The sequence below is a fragment of the Chanos chanos genome, chromosome 5 (genome assembly GCF_902362185.1).
Source record: "Chanos chanos chromosome 5, fChaCha1.1, whole genome shotgun sequence".
Taxonomy (NCBI): domain Eukaryota; kingdom Metazoa; phylum Chordata; class Actinopteri; order Gonorynchiformes; family Chanidae; genus Chanos; species Chanos chanos.
Window position 1 is genome coordinate 34,403,315 of NC_044499.1, and position 20,282 is coordinate 34,423,596.

General features: G+C 40.2%; 1 protein-coding gene across 1 annotated transcript in view; it reads right to left on the reverse strand.

The window, feature by feature from the left end:
* LOC115812772 (PDZ domain-containing RING finger protein 4) overlaps positions 1–4,555 on the reverse strand; it is a 39,611-nt gene extending 35,056 nt beyond the window's left edge. Inside the window, exon 1 of the mRNA XM_030775269.1 lies at positions 4,487–4,555. Within this exon, the coding sequence (XP_030631129.1) occupies positions 4,487–4,555 (69 nt within the window). The remainder of the gene's footprint in view (positions 1–4,486) is intronic.
* Between the last annotated feature and the right edge of the window lie 15,727 nt (positions 4,556–20,282).

Sequence of the window (20,282 nt, forward strand, 5' to 3'; positions counted from 1 at the left end):
AAATAAAGTAAAGTAATGCTCTAACCCATCTGTAGTGTGTTTCTCTTTCTCATCAAACAACACTGTGGTGATACAGCCATTTGATTAAATTCCGTATTTCAACAGAAATTCCTTGCCACTCCGTTATGTAAGACTTGTCTGCCTAAGAGTCACTGTGGTACCTCACATCTACAAAGTTAGGACAAAAAAAGGAGAATAAAACTAAAAATAAGATGCCATAAACAAGGGACCCGGGGGACAATATGCAGACTATGACATATTATTTGTTTCACTGTTTTTGGCTATGGACTATAACAATACATAAGTAAGGTCTGGTATACTGGCAACAGACTATTTATTGTAAAATTTACTTTGTTAAGTTGTTGTTACGACTGAATTTGCTGTTTCATCCATTTAGACATCATTTGACTCATTCCACAGAAGCCAAGAATGCAACGTACGAGCAGCCTTCTGTAGCACAATACAACACAAGAAAGACCACCCCAGTAGTGGCCACACACACAGACACACATTTGCAGAGGTACACAAAGACACACTCACACTTACATACACACATGCACAGATGCACACAGAGAATAAGAATCAATCTACATTGTATCCAGCAGTTCACAGCCATTGCACATACCAACATCTGCAGCCCCACTAATTAGTCTAAAAAAGTCACACACCAGTGAGTTTAAGTTCCACGCAGACGATGTATGACACTCACGTGGGCTCACAGGGGGATTTTCAATGCATGACAAGTTCTGTGAAAATACAAAGTCCAAAGACGAACAGACAATGGAATACCTCAAAGGAGAGACAAGGATGGCATCTCAAACATATCTCCTTTCATTATCAAATACACCATTTTTACTCAAGAACCACCAACCATACCACACACAATAATAACCACAGGCCTCTTAAGTGAGAGTTGCATACAGCTTACAGGACAACATCCATAATTTCTATTGTTCATACAATACCAGTCCAAGGTTAAAGACATTGCTACTAAAGACTGACAACTCTTTGGAAATGGGGTCTGGGAGGACTTGGTGTTTGCAGCATACACTAAAATTTATCATTTGAGGATACTTAACAGCACAATTGCATAAAATATGAGTACAGAATTTTAGATTGTTGTGTGAAAACAAAACAAAACAAAACAAAAAAAAAACTTTTTTGAGACTATTCTGCGGAAGCCAGAAAGACAAAAAAATTGTAGACATAGGAGAGACAAAAAGAGAGAGAAAGAGAGAGACAAAGAGAGAGAGAACATAAACTTATAATAAAAGGGTACTAAAATTCATCCAAGGTTACTGGAGGAGAACGAGCTTGAGAGGAAAACCTGGCCTAAACTGATGCTCAGAGGAGGCACCGATAATAAATAAAAGGCATTCAGCACTTGGGAGGTGAGTTTGCAGGTTTGGGAAAGGAGGGCAGGAAAATTCACACTGAACACCTGCAGTCATGAGAAAAGCGGTGCTGCCATAAATCTCTTGCTGCTCGTGGGGTCAGACAGCCAGGAGGAGTGTCAAATTGTGTCGGCGTGTGAGGAGGGGCAGGAGGAGAGTGGCCAACCACTGAGACTGACTCCTGCTCCTGGTACGGAGCTGTCACAACGCCACGCTGAGACAACACTGATGTCTGCTATCACAATGAAAACGAAGGTGAGGAGGGGGAAAGGGAGAGAGAGAGAGCGAGAGAGAGAGAAAGAGAGAGAGAGAGTAATTTGCTTTGCCAAGCTCTCTGACAGAACACCTTGACCACACAGACACACTGACACACTTTCGGGACTCTGTGCTCTGTTTGGCTGGTCCTCTCCCTCTCTCTCTCTCTCTCTCTCTCTCTCTCACTGAGTGCTCCCTTCTTCATCTTCCTCCGTCTTTCCTTTGTCCAGCTTCTCACTAAAAGCCTCCAGTGTCTTTTAGTTCCCTGTTCTCTGTCTCTTTCATTCTTCTACCTACTCCTTCTTTAGACCTTCCCCTTCCTTCTTCTCATATCCTTTTATGATTTCCTCTTTTACTTTCATATTTTTTTTTTGCTATTGCTCTTTTTAATCCCTTTCATCCCCTGACCTTAACATTGCCAGTGCCCCCCCCCTCTCTCTCTCTCTGGTTGTAATAAGATGCTAGGTGCTGATGTTGCAGAGCTTGGCTCTAGTATGCCTGTGAGCTTGTGTATGGTATTACAGGCAGTCTTATCTGACACATTTCAGGGTATACCACCTACTCTCACACTCGCAAACACTCAGACATGCTGAGAACTGAATTAAATAAGCTGCCTATGCCACGCAGCGGACAAGAGAGACTACTCGAAGTAAAGCAGGAGAGAATAGATATCCACAGCTTCCTTTGGTGTCCCACATTCTATGCATTAGAGAGATGAGCACAACAACACTCTGACATCGATACTGATGCTAAGTGGATGACTACTAGCAGGAGAGAGAATGCTTCAGCCCATATGTTTGTTTGTTTTTTTTTTTACACACAGAAACACTACAGAAACAGCACACATATTCACTATGACACAAAATGCTCTGTGCAAAGGCAGTTATCGAACAGAGCTCAGATATGCATTTTTTTTTTTTTTTTTTTTTTTTTTAGAAAAGGCATCACTCCCAACATGACAAAACACTGCAACACGTCCAGAAACAAATTGTTAAAACATTGACCAAATGTTCTTCTTGGTGCTTTGTGATGTTTTGTTAAGCCAAGACCTACTACCTATTTGCTGTTAATGTGGCACATGTCTCTTAACTGTTCCAATAAATACCTATCCAAAATAGAGAAATATTCTGGCTTCCCATTGCTCGATGCCCTAAACAGTCCACAAATTTGCGAAGGGCTAACATGAAACCATTCCACAAAAAGTCACTGACTAGAGTAATGCCTCTAAGAAGACACTCCTGATTTCTCTGTCAGCATGGAGCACTTCAGTAACCCTCATCGGAATGTCACAAAAGAAAGCGGCCAGGGGTGGCAATTAACTGAGCTGATCTTCTCTTCTCTCATGCATGGTCAAAGGGAGACTTTTCACGTCTAATTAATGCAGAGTATCATTTTGTCAGGCCACTAATGAGCCTGTGATCATGATAGCGTGGAAGTGGTCACGCACAAAACGTTTACTCAGAGGAGGGGGTCGTGTCATACCAGACACATCTGATGACCAGTCAACAGTAACGCACCAATGTTCAACGTTTAATTTGGGACATCTTTAGTCACAGTCTTATGTTAGTTATGGTTGCGTGAGAATTTAGAAAGATACTACCCTTCAATATAGAACAAGCCCTAACTTTAGAATTTTTTTTTTCTGTGACCTTGTCTGAAGCATTTTTGAATGGAATGGCATCAGTGAGATCTTGACAAAAATGAAAAATAGAATAGAGAATGAAGTAATAGCAGCCTCCTATGGACAGAGCATAGAATTGCATCCATGTCATATATTGACATCTTCTCACAAAAATCCCAAATAATGATATTTGTCAAACTTTGATTTATAACTCATTGATAAAAATAGACAAATGATGCTAGGGTAAAAAAAAAGCTGGCCACAGCTAGGTAGAAGAAACATGCTTGGGAACTTCAAAGCGCTACATAATTTAAGTTCATAGTTAAAATAGATGTGAGGATGCATTTGCATACAGGGAATTACAGCTTATGCTCAAACTCATGCTCAAACTTCATATTTTCTCTCTATTTCTTTCATAGTCAAGCTGCCACTTGGTCTTTAAAGGAAACCCTATGAGTGGGACCTAATTTTCCACTACATTGTTGCATTTGATACTGTCTTTAGACTGTAGTACACAAGCATAAACAACCTTCAAACTTGATTTCAGGTTTACGTGAAGTTCTTCAGCATCAAACATGAGGTGTAGGGCTTGTTACTCAGATCAGCTAGAAGATCACAACATAAAGATCCCAAATATGACTGTCAGTGCCAACATAATTAGTACTGGTTCATTAACTCAGTGGGTTAACTGAGAAATAACGTAACATCTTAAAAACCATTGCAAAACACGACAAGATTTGTGCTAAAGCCTTCCAAAAACAACCACTGCTCTAACCTCAAAATGTCAAAAAATGTAAGTCCATTCAATGCAAGATTGATTGTTTGGAAGTGTGTTCAGCACAGGTGTTTGAAAACGATCTACAATCCTCCAGCTAAGCCAAAGGGGTCTCTCCCTTGGCAAGAGACTTGGCAATAAGGCAGGAAACAGTTTCTTTCAGAGAAAACACTCAGTGATCAATAGTGAGGTGTTGTTTTTTTACTTCTCTCTCTCTCTCTCTCTCTCTCTCCCCCTTGTGCACTACTTGTCTGACACATCTTTTGCTCTCTCACTCTCTCGCTTCCTTCTCTCGGTTTTCCCTCTCTGTTTCACAGTTAGCAAAATAACCTCTAAAATTCTCCTATGAAAACAAACTGGAAATTCAAATAAATTCTCTCTACTGCCTCATAGCTGATAGGACACGCAGGGCAGCATGGTTCTGTGAGTTTCTTGCCTTACCTGTGCAATTTCATAGAGTAGTTTGTAGTGTTCCTCTCTCTTTTGCAAAGTGCACAAATTGCAGCCCATCCTCGTCGTCACAGACACGCGGGGCGTCTACTTCTCCCCAGGCACTGGTACGGACGGGGGGTCACCCTCCAGACTGGTGTACTGTTTCTCATCAGTCACTCCTTAGCAGGTGTCTCTCTCAAACACATCCACGCTCACTGTCGCTACATACACTCACACACAGCTCCTGCTACATCTCACGAACAAAGTCAGCTGCACGCTCCAGCACGCGTGGTTGTGAACGCTGTGCTAGTGGCAGCAGTGGTAGTAGTAGTAATACTGTCAGCGTCAGAGCTGCTCTCCCCCCCCGCTCTTCTCTCTCTCCTTCTCTCTCTCTCTCTCTCTCTCTCTCTCCCCTTCTCAGAGACACACTCACACACACAGTCCACACATTAATGCTCCTGCTCTCAGAAAGAGACACTCCTCCTTGTCCTCTCAGCATCTGTACACATGCCCGGTCTACGAATAATCATGAGGACACTGTGAATATTCATGATAGAGAGGTGTGGCTTTGAGAGTGGGAGGGGACTGTGATCCATCCAGCACCATTAGCTCATTAAGGAGTCTGTCACAGTAAGACAATGTGCTCCTTTGTGAGAGCAACACCTCAGGCTTCCTCTGAGGAGCTGGAAATCAACGCAGCACACAGGACTCTTCATATGTATCAGCATATAATTCTGTTCCTTGTAAAATATGAACTGCTAGCATTTAAATAGTAAACAGCCTCCATATATTAAATATGAAGACAGTTCAGTTACAGCATGGCTTATTAAAACACTGTAATGGCACTACTGAGGAAAATCTCGATACAGTGTCAAGACAAGGCAGGGGCATTTAAAGGGCATTTATGTAACAGGTTAGTTATTTCATGTTATATCCTGCATATGCTTCTCCCTTTGTTTGTCTGACCAATAAACCAGAATAATCATAAGACATGTGTAACATTGATCTAAACTAGGTCAACACTGCTTATCCATACTCCCTGCCTCGAGCAAAAAAAAAAAAAAAAAGAAGAAGAAGATTATATTAGTTGGTAGAATATCTTCTATTTTCCACCACACTTCTGGAAAAAGGTATAAAAACACTATCAAACATTCTTTTTTCTGTCCGAAAGGGAGAAACAACACTAATTTTAAACTGCACACATATTGCAGGTGTATTCACAACAGTCTTTAAAAAAAAAAAAAAGACAACAAAAAACAAAATCAGCAATCAGGGACCAGGCAACCTCACAATGGAGAGCTGATAATGACAGTGCTTCCCTCTCGTACAGAGATAATTACAAGACAACAGTCCTACTATCAGGTGTTGGCCATGCAGCCACTTTTGATGGTGTGAAGACGCACTAACGAGCAGTAATTGTTAACAAATTGCCCTCCCAACCAGTAGCAATCTTGCCAAAGTAAGAGCGGGTGAGCTTTCATCAGTTAACTAGCAGGCATCTCTCCTTTAGGGGAGAATAATCCAATTTTTTACCAGGCTTTAATTTCACTCAACAGCCTGGAGGCAAGCCAGGAAGCTACCTATCTACATCAGGCAACATCATTAGGACTGATACAGACACTACACACACTTGGCGAGGATACACACATACACACACACAGGGAACTTTCCACTCTCACTCACACATACATGCTGCAGTGCTACACATCCTCACTATACCAGACATGACATAGGCAGGATTGGTATACCAACACACACACACACACACACACACACACACACACACACCACACATACACACTCAGCACTACAGCAAACACAAACGCAAAAAGCACACACATTCAGTAGCCCTTTAGATTCTTTGGTCCTGAAGAACCAGGGAACAGTCTTTTTGCAGTTGCCTGGCAATACCAAATGCATGAAGTGCTATCCGCTAAAGTGTCAATTTTACATCAAAGGGTCTTGTTGTGAGACCAGTGAGCAGGGATATGATATTGCATTTCAAGGGCAGAATGCTGCCGACTATGAACTGGAATTTGATTTGAAGAACTAGCACTAGCTCTGATGCTGTGTAAAAGCATTGGTATGAAAATACTGTCATCAGCTTGTTTGTCTCACAGTCTTCATCCGAGACCCTTCATCAACCAAAAAGACATAAGATTTATGGGAGATTACCCATTAAGGTTCAATTTCATGATTTGAATGGGTACATTGTGAATGTAGCTTTGAGTTAATTCATTTTCAATGCACTACTTGCAGGACACAAACAATTTAGCACAACATTCAACCTCAGAAATAATATGCTTAAGATTTAACATTAAGTGATTTGAATCTAGATTCTTTCCTTCAGTTGATTAGTGTAAAACTGAATTAATCCCAACTCAGACAGCAATATTTGTCACTTTATTGCAAGTGATAATATAAAAGTGTAGAATGGACCCAACTTTATATTCTGTACTGTTTATTTCACACACTGTTAGTGTCTGAAAATCTCAAAAGTACCCGTAAAGCCGCACTGTGTCACTATATTGTATCATCTAACACTCTGTACAACAAGAGAAAGTTTATTTCCAAACACCAGCTGTCACTGCACACTGTTTGTAACTAAAATGCTCCCTTCTTACAAAAGTGTGTGATTGTAGATGAGTATTTTCTCTTCAATATTGTCTCTCTCTCTTTTTTCAACATCGTTCTTCACAACTCTCTCCTCCATTAAGATCTCCATTCATCACAGTGCTGCCCTTCACCTGCCTGAGTGTAAAAAAAAGCCCCCATTGCATCCCCACTCTCCCTTAATGGGCCTCCCATGGAGAGGCATGGAAAAGCCATTCGTTCTGAAATGAGGGTCCCTTTACGAAGATTTTCTTTCGTGTTTGTCTCTGAAGGAAGGACATTCGAGTTCACCTACACCTGCAGGCCACAGTCCAGCTAGGTGTGAAATCTAAACACAGAATGTAGCAAGAAATGCAAAGCATCTTGTCTCGTATTTGACCAGTGACATATCTCCTTCTGCCCTCAAGAACAAATGTTAACCAGAGATGACCAACACCACATGGCCCCTGGGCAAAAACGATCCCTGTACTTCAGAGATAATTTAACTTACTTACATTGACCTTTCTTTTTCAAGACAAAGATGAAAGAATTTGAAGAAAGCATGGTTGTATAACTCATTTGGGTGGGATTTTTCCCACCCAAACAATTGCTTTAAGAATTTTATAAACTAACACATGGAGGTAAGTGCAGAACAATAAAGAAAACTGGTAAAGCAAGTGAGAGACAACAAAGAAGGTGTGCTATGCCGAATCTCAAGCACATGCATCAGTCTCATCATATTTGCAGTAAAACATTGCTGCATCCCTTCTTTTACATTTATGCGGTAAACATAAACATCGCTGCCAATGGTTAATAAAATACATGGGTAACAAAATGCTAAATTTATCATCTAACTCTTGTTAACACAAATTTTAAAGTGTGACATACACAGGAAGATTAATGGAATGATGAAATATTGTGGAACATGACTGTAAAGGCTTATATAGATTTAGAGTAGAAATTTTGAAAAAGTTTGGAAAGTTTTGGTGATTTTTGACATTTGTTTCTCAGCTTTAGAAGAAAATGAGGCCATGAAGTGTTGCTTCTGGCTATTGAGTTACTGCAGTGATGTGTTGATCACAGTAAAAAATATCAAAGTAACTTTGTTTTCTACCCCTGATTCTCCATTTTCCTGTGAGAAGGAGACACATACTTTTGAGACTAAATGAGATCTAAAGTCACCAGCAGAAATAAACCAATTGTGGGACTAGCTTTAGCGTAGGTCAGGCTAGCATTTTGACGTTCATAAATATTAGCTCCAACTGATCTAAACAGAGAAATAACTCATTTTCTGAATATCTTTCACCATTGTGAGGGACCTTTCTGATCTTATTCACCAGATAACTTGAAATATGTCTTTGTGCACTGTAAAAAGAAATACAATGTAGGTCTTTTCCTTGCTTGCCAAATGTTTAGCTACACATAGCTAGGTGTAATCAGATCAGATAGCAGAGCATAGTATCAACTATGGCACAGAAATATATGGGCACTTCTTGCTGCTTTTAGCCTATTTCAAACCCTGCAGTAACCTTGACAACAAAAACACAAGAGTAGGCTAGAGGGGAAGGAGATTTAATAAGGACCAGGCTACAGTGATCAGGCTACAATTCCAACTACATGGGTTACTCTGGAGAATACCAAATATCTTCAGTCGACCTATGTGCCAAAACAACAAGAGCCTTATAATAAAGATGATGCCCTGACACCCCAGTTGTGCTGAAAACTCTCTCAGGTAGTGTCTTTGAATATGAAGAAAACTGTTTTTTGCTGAATTTGCTCTTTAGATGTAGTGTGTGGCTGTGATCATGTTGCCACATTAAACATCCTCTCTTGATATATAAAGCAAATTAGAAATAGTCGGATGAATGAATGATTCAGATATTGGACCAATTCGCAGTAATGTGACAAGAGAAAGACTTCCAGGAAAACTTAACAATGGACATCACAACTGTTAGTACTTTTGCAGAGGAACCTGATGATACAGCTACAAGATTACAGATGTACACAATAGTGAACAAACACACACAGTAAGTACACAGACATGCACACAAACACATGTAAATTGTTCTTTACAGGCAGAACCAGACTGTGGGAAGCCACAGTGTTTCTCAGTGACAATAAATAATTAAAAGTGTATGAATCATTGATTGCTTTGGGAATATGACCACTGCTATTAATAGTATACAGGTTGATCAGCGAGAATGGGATGGACAATAATCATGCTTAATTGTGCAATTACAGTTTTGTGCCTCTTTTCTCAGCAAATGCACCGGGAGGACAATCTTCACAGGGTAATTCACCTGTCCATTTCCAGTCTTTTCTTAAGATGGAAAGATCAAGTATCGTGTTTTCATCAATAAAACTGTCACAGTCCTAGACGTGAGATTATTTTACAAATGTCGCTGAGAACATACCTACACATTTCTGGCCAAAACTACAGTGGAAACAACCATACCTTCATAATCTTGCACAGTAACAAGAAGAAAAGATGAATGATAGAACATACAGTGCTGTTTTGTTGTTGTTGTTTTTCAGTGAGGATGTCTGTGCATTTGATCACATCAGAGAGGCACTTCATTTCTGTCTTCGCTTGTACCCCACAAAGAGCCACGTGGACAAGGGCACACACACAGACACACACACGGAACGCCAGTTTGCCATTAATAAGCCCCTTCAGTGATACATACAGCATCATGTTGCCAATCTAAAAGTGGTCCCACAACCAGACAAAAGTATGTCACAAAAGCCCTCACAACTCTCCTCATTTGTGACCTACAAACTTCAAATGTGCGACAGGGCTCTGACATGGCTGGTTTTGCTCTCTGTGAGGATGAAACAAAGTATACATCTACAAAGTGTGTGTGTGTGTGTGTGTGTGTGTGTGTATGGCACCTCTCACACAGCACAGGAGCTTTGGTGGTGCTGTTATGCTGACAAAAGAAAGCAAGGTGCACAACTAGAAGAAAACAACAGAAAAGAAATCCCCCACTTTGACTGGTGTGGTGTCACAGATCAAAGTCTCTTAGAAAAAATAAGAGAGATTTAAATGTATTAGATTGTGCTATAGAATTCAGCACCTCTATTAAACACAAAGGAACTGCTACTGAAGATATGTTTTGTCACATTTTCAAATTTAAGATCTAATTAATATCTATTACTTGTATCATGCTTTTCACCTGTGATTCACTCTTGAAGGCATCAAAATGAGTGGGTAGCACACCTAATATTTCTGTATCTCTGAATAGGAGATGACACATACACAAACTCAGCACAGACTTTGGTATAAGAGAGGGATGATCAGCAGATGATCAGTGCCCCTTAAGACACACATGCACACACACACACGCATAGCCCCAGAGGCTGCAGAGAGCTTGACCTGTGCAGACCACTACTGGTTTGCTGCTGTGGGCACTAATAGCTAATGCTGCTCAATGAGTCAGTCTCTAGCTGTGCTGCATGAAGCATTACAAATTGCACCAGCCACTTCTTAAGGGAGTTCCCATAGGTTATGGTGGTCTCAATGGTGAGAGTACAGGGGAGAGGAAAACACACACACAAACAAACATATAAAATATCTGCCAAACTCACAGTTCTAAATATGAAGACTACAAGGTATCATGTACAAAAGCATTGGGTAGGTTTAGTCATCCATTATAGTGGCTACAATGGCTAGAGGAAGACAGCTAGCTGACTTTCAAAAAGTGATTGTTGGGATTATATTTGGCAGGTGCCCCAGCGATGTGGTCTTCTGAATTTGCTGATGTTTTGATGAGGAACAGTATTGAAAACTTGCGAGGCGGGACACTATGGTTGAGTTGCATTGAATAAACCCCTGATTACACCTAAAAACATGTGTTTGCTAGTAAGGAGGGGAAGAGACCATCTGGGGATATTGTAATTTTTTTGTATGCATGTGTTTGTTTTGCCAATATATGACACAAGTGGACTCCACTGCAATATGCAGTAATGCTTTCAAATGTGGCACTTGAGGAAAGCAGAGCAGTGTGTGCTGGCAGTCTGCTGGAGGGCAGCATTATCATGTTACTGCTAATGCTCCACAAGCACCAACTCCCGGCCCAGTGTAACTGCTGCCATGACCCGAGGGTGTTTGTAATGGCAGTGTAATGGCTTGTGCCAGGGCCTAGCATTGCCCTCAAACAGAACAAGACTGTCAGATACAGCTTCAGCTCTATACCGTATCAAACTTGCTGAACTGTTTCTGGTTAGGAACAACCCATTTTGTCAAAGAGCATTCTGGTCATTTCTGGGCATATTTTTGTGTGTAACCAAGCATTAGTGACAGCACTTTCTCAATGGATAAACTGTATAACTTCATATCTAGTATCCAAAGACTGTCCATCACATAAGACCGAGTTCTGGTTCCACATTAGCTGTTACCAGATGCCTGCTACTTAATCTTTCACAACAGCAGCCACGTGAAGGGGGCTGATAGAGTCCCTCAGACAGCATTCACTTGGTGTTAGCAGATATCAGTTTCTCATTACAGTATTGTTTGTCTTAAATGACACGTTCTATTTCTCAGTCTTCTCATCTCATATTCATCTAACATGACTCATCATGCAATATTAAATGAACAAGTATAAATCCTTTGGAAGTTTAGCAGAGAGCATAAAACATTTCTCAAAAGTCAATTGGCAAAATGTTGTCAAGCACTCTTATTACAAAGTTAATTGCTACTGTAAAAGTGTACAAATTATTTGCCAACAACAAGAATTCTAAAGAAAGAGTATAAAGGATTATAGAGTCCAAAGCTTTTCTGCACAAAAACTATGTTGACCTTGCAGATTTACCCTTGCCCAGTATGGTGTTTGAACTGTTAATGAATTTCTGTGGAAACCTTCCTCTTGAAACCCAAGTGGTAGGTGTCAGGTTGCTGAACCAGCTGTCTCCAGGGCGATCTCCACGTAGATCCTGTCCACCACCCATCACCTTTTCTCGCAGGTGTAAAGGAAAACCCTTGGCCTCCACCTGTCCTTCTAAAGTCCAGGTACTTACAGGGATTAGCTACTAGTTAGAGGACACAGACTGTGCTTAACCTTCTAGTGACAGAGGAGACCTGACAAATTAGTGCGGCTAAGCTGAATTGACTGTCTTTGGGTCGAATTGGATTTCAACCTGTCCTGCTCAGCCTTTAGTCTGAATATCTTTCGCATTGTATAGCACATTTCGGTAACAGCAGCAGTCTGTCAAAGAAGGTAACATGTCAGTGTGTTGCTGGGTTAAACCATGGGAATCCCTACATGGTTAGGCTGGAAAGGGTTGTCAACCTGGCTTCATCACACAACCAGGATGGTGGACCATTGTGTCTGCACTTTCACACACACAACACAACAAAATTAATTTTCACTGAACAAAAGGAATTAGGAATATATTTCAAAGCAGAAGGGACAGTACTCAATCCAAGTATTGAGCACACTGCTACTGAACACTGTGTTACATATCACTGATATGATTTAGACCCAGTAAGTACGCAGTAATAACTAACACAACTTCTCGTCTAAAATCTAGGAGAGCAAAATATATCCAAAGCGATTTATGATGAAGTATGATGACTATTCGTGTGTATATTCTAATCTCCTTTCTTAAAAAGTTGGATTTGGTCTCCTCTCTTCTCTCCATATCAGAGAGTCTGTTCCTGTCACCACAGGACCACTCTGTGATCTTCATGCAGTGATCCTACACCCTGAGGGAAAAATCCTGTCGCTCTCTGATGACTTCAACAAATCAGCAGTTTAGCAATTATAGAATACCCACCAGGTGCTTTGCATACATTTGTCTCTGCTCACATTTCACTTCACCCATTTCTGCTGTTAAGATAAGAATAATATTCACAATAAAGCTTTCAATTAAGACCTGATCCATAAAATGTTTGTTGATTTCAGTCAAAAAATCCCACACAAGTCCTTGAGAATTCTAAAATAAAACCACAAAAGTATACGACAAAATATAGATGTTTCCTCTAACAGTGTTTCCCACACATTAGTAGATGAATACTAATTCCAAACACATGTTTGTCACACTCTCAGAAACCTCCACTGGCACAGTAGTGTTAATTCCTATCACAATGGATTTGCTTTCAATAACAACACAGTAAATTAGAAGGGTCAGAAATACTTTAGCGAAAGTGTGAAAGACAAGGGGGCAAACTGTGTGTTAAGCCAATAAAAAAGGAGCAGACAAAGCTTGAGTACAACAGGCCTAACATTGATTCTGTACCCTCTGCCTGCTGCTGCCAGAACAACAGTCAATACGGTCAATAAAGTCCAGATTGTAAAAGAGAGTTTTGTTTTCTTCAGAAGAGAGAAAACAGATCTATAGGACAATCTGTACAAAAAGGGCACCCAGGGGCGCCAAGCACATCCCATGTAGCACTCTATTGAGAGTTAACGCTGATCCTAGCAATACACTGATAGACTCATAAACCTCTCTTGTCCTACGTAAGGCTTTTTAGAGCAATGTCACTTAAGAACAAGGGGGTAAAAATGTACTTAATACACTAGCAATGTCCTGTCATGTCTTTCATGTGTTCCAGTGTCCTTAGGATTATTGATGAGAACTACTGCCAAATACCAAGGCTGCTGAAACTTGAGAGCCAAGGTTGTGCACAACAGGAGTTCAAGAATAAGACAAAAGCATACAGACACATGAGATGCGTATCATTAGAGGACAGCATGAAATGATAAATCCAAATTAAGACAGATTTAGTTCTGTGCGGAAGCGTGCTGTATGTTAGACAAAGGCTCCCTCTGACCAGTCATCTGTCTCCTGAAAGTTTAGACACTGGTCACCGAATTTGTTTTCTTTCATTCTCAGCACATAAAAGAAAATACAGAGAAATAAAACCCCTGAACGTCTGTCAGCCCAGCCAGTCACCAGATTGATTTCTACAGCAGGTACATTTCTTCTGACCTTCAGGGTGAAACAATTTTGCAAGCCTGTTTTGCTCCTTGCCAGCCCGGATTGACTCATAAAAGTTATATGTTCATGGAGGTGGTTCTATAAAAGTTTGACACATACATTTGTTTCACAAACGATGCACTTACACTTGGCAGTCACAGAGAGAGAGAGAGAGAGGGAGAGAGAGAGAGCAAATTTTGTGGATGACTTTCCCTTGTCCAATTGTCCTTGCAGGAACTAACTGGTACAAAGGCATCATTCTCAGATGTAAAAATTTAAAAAATCAAAACAACAACAACAACAACAAACCCCCAAAAACACACATTCCCACCAAACGAGCCAAAAGTAGGCACTGAGACAAAAAGATATTTGCCTCTTGCAATGTGTGTGCATTTCCAGTCGTGCAGTGCACTGGACGCCTGCAGGTCTTTTTTTTGTTGTTTTTTTTTGTTTCACACTATAATTTGTGCTGTGATGGAATAGTTCATCATGCTCCTCCAAGCGATTTACCGAGGCCAGGTCTCCTCAGCAATGCTCATTTCTTCCTGCTCTCGTTCACTGCTCCCTCTCTTCCTCCAAAAACGCAGGGTGGGAAACAAGTCATCACAGAGCCTTGGGATAAGCCTTAAAAATTTTCAACCTGACAAAAAAAACCCTGTAAGACAGTGGAATACAGCCAGATTCCTCTTCTAACAACCCTGCTGATGTGTTGTCCTCCAATATGCTTCAGTCGGATAAAGATCTGTTAGTTATTATGGCCATGATGACACCCTGAGGACTGAAATCTTATTTTCTATATATCCTGATAGACATAAGACAGAAAAAGACAGAAAAAGAAAAACAGAGAATGCATCATCTTTAAATATATTTTTGTTTCATTTTGCAGCTGGAAATAATAAAGAATAATTCCCTCACTCAGCATGCTTATAAATAGCACATATGTAGCATGTATTGTCTGTTGCCACAGGGGATGCATACATGCAATTTTTAACAATGAATGCTTAAGAAAAAGGCTGCCAGTTTTCTGTGGAACAATGGAATCAAGGTCTCACAGCAGTGTGTTGTTTTATACTGAGGTCAGAAAGCAAGACAGGTCAAACATCTCCTGTCTTTTGTATGCTAATGCTGAGTGTCAATTCATGTTGGCCCACACTCTCAAACTCACACTCATTTTCAGTTTTTCAGCGCTACTTAATTAATGCATTGAAACTAATTACAGAAACCTTAAACAGCAACCAGTTAATCCAAGGAAAAGTTTTTTTGATAAAGAAATATGAACATCTGTGTATTGACAAAACATGTTTCACTCAGTAAAGCAGATTCTGTCTCATCTCCCCAACTCAGAGAGATTAATATCAACAGTAACACAGATGTGCTGAACCCATTCATTTTTAATACTTTATCACATATTATCAGTGGTGTTCTTCCTCATGGAGGTAACGTCATAAACAGTGTTTTGTATTTCTCAGCCACTGAGGGACCAGAGCTATACAGAGAATTCCGCTTCACTGTGCTTTTGCTAGGGATCTACCCAAGAGGACTCCCCCCCCTTGATTTGCACCCCTTGACACAAAACACAGAAACAAATAAAACCAAAGCCGGCACCCCTCGCCCACGCTGTCTGTCTCCTCCACAAACAGTCCCCCAGGACCTCCATTGATTTTCCAGTTATTAGGAACACCAAACTATTGAACGTCAGATGATAGAGTGTTGGGGTCCATACACATTCCTCCCAAATGGCTTCTTCAGGCACCGTCTCCATGGCAACCATGCTGTTTGACAGAGCTTTATGACAAAGGGCCCTTTCTGCTGAGACTCATCTGCAAAATAAGCCTGCTCTGCAGTCGGTATAGGCTAATAGCATAACTCAAAATTCTGGCTGGACGAAAAATGTATATACATATATATGCATATGAACATGTGATTGCTTAAACTCAGGGGGAGGATATGGTGCCCAAGACTGTATGGTTGGATTTTGGTATTTTGTGGGGAGGTGGGGTGATCTTCACCTAAATAGTAGGTCTACCATTTGTTAACATGAAGCGCACATCTACCCAATACATTCAAAGTTAGATGCTGAGTTACAAACAGAGAGCTCCTCCAGTACATAACAGTGAAATGAGCATGTTAGATTGCCCAGGATCAGCACCAAAAAAAAAAAAAAAGAATCATGTAAATTTCATGGGGGCTTTGCCGGTTCGAGTTAACGGGTCACAAAACAGGCCAACTGTCGGTAAAATACAGAGGCAGTAGGGGTGGAATATTAAAGGGGAGATCCAACCTTTTGGACATATGGGCTGTAACCATGACTTCACCATCAAACGGTTTTTCAGTCAATTCAGCATTTGAATTTTTAGCTTTTTGTATTTTTCCAACAGAAATGACCTGACACACACTCAAGATTCAATGTTTTACCATGAATTTGACAGAGTATAAAAAAAAGAGTGTATGATGTGTAATCTATTCTCATTCACTCTTACTGGAGCACAGCAGCAACTTCCATTCAATTAGTCCTTTAAGACATAATGTAAAGTTATTTTTTCTGTCAGTCCACAAATATTATGTATTGGAATATTTACTGGATTAATGTGATGTAAATGCGGTCCTAAAGAAAAAAATTCATTCATTCATTTTCCAAGCCTAATTTGGGCTGTGGGGTGCTGGAGCCTATCCCAGCGCTCATAGGGCGAAAGGCAGGAAAACACCCTGGACAGGTTGCCCATCCATCGCATGGCTAGAGTAAAAACGATAAAGTAAAAAAAATAAAATAAAATAACATCAACTATTTAATTTTCAGGAAGACATTATCAGGAATTCCACTAGAGGCCGGATGCATGAGCAAGCTGACATTTTAATAACACAATCATATACAATCTGGACTGTATAAACAGGAAACATGATGGAACAGGGAGAGGAAAACAGGACGAAATACTATTAACAGACACAGGAACATATCAAGATGCATTTCATTCCACACAAGATTACAAGATTCAGAAACACATAGCAAAGAGTAGACATTACAATGAGCAAAGGACAGGTGCAGCTGCTGATTGAATGATTGATGGTGCTTGGGTGAACTGACTGGTGATCAGTAAGCCAGTGACACCAAACACTGGTAGGAAGTGTTGGAGGGAGGCGTGGCAGACATTGTCACAATAGGCCTATATGTAAACAAGGGTGAAGTCCCCTTTCAAAAGAGGGATACCAGTTATCCAAGGGTTAAGGGCTACTAGGTTACCTTACTGCTAAGCAAGGCACATAACCTCAAGAAAAGGAAACCGTTTCAGAATGTAGGTCTTCAGATTAGAAAAATGATCCAATACAAGTTTTTCAGTAGCTAAATATCTAATGATAACTATTAAACCTTTTAAGTAACAAAGCGTTTCTTATTGAACTGATTACTGAGGGTCTAAACTACCCCTTTCATTCTTCATGAATTTTTTTTTTTTTCAGATCAGCATTAACCTGATCACTCTAAGCTGATTCAATTGTTTTTATGACTGTGTTTATGACTGTTAAACTGTTCATTAATGAAATACAAGGCTTCGCGTGAACCTACCTACCGTTGTTTCTTTTGATTGTTTTTCAGTCAGCAAGACAGGTCTGCCACCATAAAAATGTTTGCGGGGCATATAAACCTCCTTTCACTTCTTTTTTCCAACATACTAAGGGCCCACCCTGCTACTGCTGCAATACATCTGTCCAGTCAAATGCCTGCAGGCATCAGTGTAGCGTGGTGTTAATCAAATGTCGAGCCTACAAAAAAAACAGTAGCGTCAACCAAGAATCCATAAGGTCATGAATGGTCATCCGGGCATCTTTATATCCCCTATGTTCTATACTTTTTAGTCAGGGGGAGAGCAAAAATCATTCTGTATCACATCAAACAGAGACCATCACTCTGCTCTGGGTCAATGCAGGTCACTATGTTCTCTCCATCTGACTATCATTGTAGGTTCGTGGTCAGCCAAGCTCCACGGCAACAAAATGTTAATCCACTGGAGATGAATTAAGGGTGCCCAGAAGCAGGCTTCTGGGAATGGTTTCCAGCTCATAGCACACGGCAGATTAAACCAAAGGGGAGCAATATTCACAAATCAGCTGGTGGTTATGAGTGCAGGGGCAACACTATCAGTCAGTCCCGGGAGGGCCGGGCCTTGGGCGGACATGGATTCTACTCAAGCCTGATCTTGGAGCACACTGCATGGTCCACTTAATGGAAAGAGGCTCTGTCCCTGTTCCACAAAGCTACATTTGAAATGAGCATCCCATAATGGTAGTAAAACATAGCAAAGTCATACAAGAAGTTGTCCTAAAGTTGTAATGATAGAGGTCATTGCTTTAATCAGAGGAAGATAACATGCTTCAAGAATGCAGATCCACACTTTCTTCAAAAGACACAGCAAATATGAGAACAGAAGTATACTTTTTTTCTGTGGCTATACACATGGCTATCACACAGTTTCAATAATGGTAAGTTCACAGCTGAATTATGAGAAGTTGTTTTCACTGATGGAAAAGAATTATGTAGAAGTCTTTCATTCTCTGTACATGCACTACTTTAGTGTACATTAACATGTAATATCTTAATTACTGCTGTTTGGGACTGATAAGCTTGCAACTTGAGACTGATAAACTTACCCTTTAAAATTCTGCTACGTCTACTGTACTAAAAAGTTGCTGCAATTATTAGTATTGCCTCATGGCAGGCTGCAATTTGGGCCCACTTGGCTACCTTGTTTATTCTCTTAGACTTCATAATCTTACTCGTACCCTCACACTCTGCTCACTTTAGATTATATTTATTCTATATTTATATATTACTTACCTGGTTTTATTTTATTTTTGGTGTTTTCTTGTGTGTATTTTGTTTTCTCTTGATTTTATTATTGCACTATCCTAAACCAGGCCCTGAGTACCTCATTTTGTTCCCTTTCATGTACAACATGTTCTGGAATGACAATAAAAACATTCTTAAAATCCTAAACCCTAATAAGTTAGTAAATTTGATTTGAATGTCTCATAAACTGTAATTGCTGTAAATGTCCACAATACAATTTTCCTTGTCTCTGCAGTGTTTTATGAGTATCTTATATGAGTCTTCAGTAGATTCAGCAGAGTCACATCACACATTTCTCTTTGAAGAAATTCCACTTCACTTTAATCAAGCGCTGCCTCATGACAAAAAAACAATGGAGGCAGTTTGGCTTTGTGCCTAGGTACGGCATTAAATGTAAATAAAGTTGAAGAGGCCGGCGTTAATTTTGAGTTGATTTCATATAGCACTTGCCAGATGGTAGGGAGGTAAAAGCCCAGAGCTCATTTCCCCCATGATTACTATCTCCTGTCAAACACTTTCGATCACTTTTCTTCCAAACAAGTGGAACTATGGTGAGGGTCAAAAGAGTCATGTCTTTACAATTACCACAGGAGTCCAGACTGACTTACATCAGAAACGTTAGAGAAAATTGCTCAGCTTTGGAACTACACACAAATATATACCACACATATTAGCTTATTAGGTTCTCTCTATTGACCTTGCCGAGTGTGTCCTTCTCACACACCACACTAACAAACCTTTTGGGAGACATTTATAATTCTTTCTGAACAGAACATTAGACAAAGCTGCACTCCTTAACACTGGATATATTTATTCAAATTATGCTGTTGAAGAAATGAAATGCCATCTTCCACTAGGGGCTGAAATCATCTATCTTAGTCTGCATATGCGGTACAATGCCACAATAGAACTTCGAAATGAGTTTCCTCACCAATTTGTGAATTCTGAATTCCCCAGTTCCTCTCTCTTGGCACTACAATACATAAACTTTAATTCAGTTCCTGGCCACTTCCAATTGTATGCATCACTACACTCTGATATCTATAAAGCATGTTTTTCAGCAGAAGGACAGTGACCTGATATGAATAGAGAATGCTGTGTTTACAAAAGTGCTGCAATCTTTTCCATAAACATGGTCCTCTTCATTATTCTGAAGTCACTTCATTGTTGGTGCAACCAAAACACTGTAGTGTCTTGTAGTGATTGGGTGATGAGTACAACACCTGTTTCTGTGGTTAAAAATGATCTTCTAATTATGAGGTTGAGACAAAATCAGCAGGACTCTACTTAATGACTTCCAGGAACCATTTTAAGTAACCTTAAGAGACCCAAAGGCAACAGCAATATTTTTTCCAGTGACTGAAATGTTATACTTATCTAGATATGTTTATACTAAAATAATTAGTTTTGGTCATGAGCATGCTGAAGCTGTAGTGGGAAGAGTTAGGTGGAATT